The sequence below is a fragment of the Frankliniella occidentalis genome, unplaced genomic scaffold (assembly GCF_000697945.3).
Source record: "Frankliniella occidentalis isolate FOCC.00 unplaced genomic scaffold, Focc_3.1 Scaffold210, whole genome shotgun sequence".
Taxonomy (NCBI): domain Eukaryota; kingdom Metazoa; phylum Arthropoda; class Insecta; order Thysanoptera; family Thripidae; genus Frankliniella; species Frankliniella occidentalis.
Window position 1 is genome coordinate 156469 of NW_026267336.1, and position 2725 is coordinate 159193.

A 2725-nucleotide genomic window follows, 5' to 3' on the forward strand; every position below is an offset into this window, starting at 1 on the left:
CACGACTCCACCAACACTTTGGCCCGCGCCATGTCAGATGCCATGTCCGTCAGACCCACGCTCACACACACACACACACACACACACGCGCGCGCGCGCGCGCGCTCGACCTGTCACCGGGATGGGATTGGTCCTAATGGGCCCAGGGGGCTGCGGGGAGGGGGGCGGGGGGATGTCGTCTCTGGTGTTGTCGTTGATGGTGGTGATGAGGATGGTAAACGTGTACCTGCTATCCCAAATTAACCCCTTGTTTTTCTCTCTGTTCTCGTTGCAGTTCCCCGGCTGCCAGCAGGCCTGCGCCTTCCACCGCCGCTCGCGGCCGCACCGCCAGCAGCAGGCCGTGGTGCTGACGGGCGGGCACGCCGCCGTGCGCACCCAGAGCGGGCGCGCGTCGTGGCCCGCCCCCGCGCCCGCCGCCGGCACGGCCTCGCGACCGGCCCCGCTCGTCTACGTGGTCATGAGGAGAACCACCCAGCCCGCTTGGACGCAGGTCGCACAGGTGAGCAGGACCCCGACGATGACCCCCCTACACCGCCGCGCTCCGGGGACCCCGCCAGGCCAGGAGGTTGTTGCTCAAGAAATTTCGGCGACATGACGCGCGAGGAGGGACGCGATATTTACGGCTCCCGTAACCCCCGCGGGGCCGCCGGTGCTGCAGCTGCTGCCGCTGCTTCTCGCTGCTTTATTCTTACGATTCGCTCCTTAATTTAATCATGCGGCCGGCAGGACCGGGCCGCCCAGCGTGCCCCGCTGGTCCACTGCGTCCGGCCGACGAGGGACAGGCTCGGAGAGAGAGAGAGAGTGCGAGCTGGTTCTGACCGTCTGTCTCGCTCGCTCCATCCCACTCGTCCGTTTTTGGGTGTCGGACAAGTGTTGGCGCGCGTGTCCGCGGCTTGGCGCGATTTGTCAGTGTCTCTCAGCGCCGCTGCGCCGCGTCTGCCGCGCCCCTCTCCCGCCGCGCGCGCTCCATAACGCCCATATAACGTGTATTGTTCAGAGGGTATATCAATCCCCCTCCCCCCTCTCCCGGGGCCCCCCGCGCCGCCGCGCCTCCATAGCCCGGCCAGGCGCGAGGTTCACCGCGAAATCACCAAACCGCAGCGGGCGTGGCGGGGCGCGGGCAGCGCGAGGAGGCTGTTGCTGCGCTTCCTGCCGCTCCAGTGGGCGGCGATGAGCATGAGCCTCGCGTGGTCGTTCTCACCCTCCGCGTGCTCACGAGCTGGAGGAGAGCTTACTTGATTTGTTTTGCCTCTCGCCCTTAATTATTTCTCGGGGTCCCTCCTCTTGTGTCTGCAATCCCCGTGCAGAATGTTTGTGTGTCTTTTTGTTGGCCATTCATCACGTGAACGGGACGGCGACAAGGTTGCGCGTCGCAAAACGTGTGGATTCGGGACCTGGCGCGGCCGGAGGGTGGGCCCGCCCATCGCTTTTGTGGCCTAGGCCGGGAGGGCAGCCAGGGCGCGCGTTTCCCGGGAGAGAGCGAAATAAATCGGCTGAGGTTGGGGACATAAAAGACAGGTGGCCGCAGCGGGGGGGACGGGGATAGCGGCAGAGAAGGTCCCGGCCCCCAGCGATCAGGTGAGATAGAGACAAAGGCAGCCAAAACAATAGTGTGGCAAAATGTGACAGTGCAGCAAGGGCCAGCAGTGGTGCGCGCGGGGGTGGGGCGGGGGGCCTTGGTGGGTCAGTGGAGGGCGCCGTTGCGAGGGGGAGGGGAGGGGGCGAGATACCAAGGCTCATTTGTTTGGTGGTTCAGAGTCAGGGTCAGCCCGGAGCCTCTCCGAATACCGGACCCCACCGCTGCTGCTGCTGCTGCTGCTGCCGCCACACCGCGAACGGACCTTTATGAGGCTTTATTTCAAATCTAAGCTCTACGCCACTCTTGAGAGGCAGAAAGAGACGGAGCGGGCAGAGAGAAACTTGTTGCGAAGCGGTAGTTAAAGATTTTAGTGCCTCTCTCAGAAGGCATTATTATGACTGAAAACGGAGAGAGGGGAGGGGGGGGGGGTGGAAGGGCACAAGGGGGCAGGGGGTCTCCTCCAACTTGTAAGGCTACTGCTGGCCAGCACTCAGACGAGAGGGGGAGGGGGGGTGCTTTCGGCCCTTCGTAGGTGAGAACGGAGGTGCCGCCCACGGTCACGCCCCACTCCGCAGTGTCCCAGCCGAATTCAAAACTTTTCTTCTTGCGAAAGGATCTTTCTCTCCCTCTCTCTCTTCGTTTCGCGACACGATTCGCCACCGCCCTCCTCGATCCCGAAATCATCACTACTATTTGCCAACTTTTCTGGCCGCGTGCTGCACGGAGTGAGTTTTCTTCGCGGACAAACTTTGTCATATCGGCAGTGGCTGATGCGCCCTTGTGGACCGCGGCGTGGAGCTGAGGGCCTGAATCTTGAGAGAGGGGAAAATGAAAAGAGATCAGAATTCTAAAACGTTTTGTTGTTTGTCTTTTGCAGACGGTGGACCTGAGCGCGCGCCTGCCCGAGGACATGGTGGTCGCCCGTCACACCCTCCGCGTCCTGGTCGTCGGGCCCGACGGCCTGCAGACCATCTACAGCCCCGAGGAGGCCGCCACCCCCGCGCCCGCCACCACCGCCGCCAGCACCACCGCCCCTAGCACCGCCGCTCCCGTCCTGCCGACGGCCACCCCCGCCCCCGGGGGAGCCGCCCTGAGGCGCATCAACACCGCTATCAAGGCCGCCCTGCCGGGTCGCCCGCAGTCCAC

The 2725-nt window shown here is 64.1% G+C and overlaps 1 protein-coding gene across 1 annotated transcript in view; it reads left to right on the plus strand.

The window, feature by feature from the left end:
* LOC113208111 (uncharacterized) overlaps positions 1-2725 on the plus strand; it is a 58718-nt gene that overhangs the window by 50029 nt on the left and 5964 nt on the right. The window contains exons 4-5 of the mRNA XM_052272538.1: positions 275-499; positions 2457-2719. Of these exons, the coding sequence (XP_052128498.1) occupies positions 275-499; positions 2457-2719 (488 nt within the window). The remainder of the gene's footprint in view (positions 1-274; positions 500-2456; positions 2720-2725) is intronic.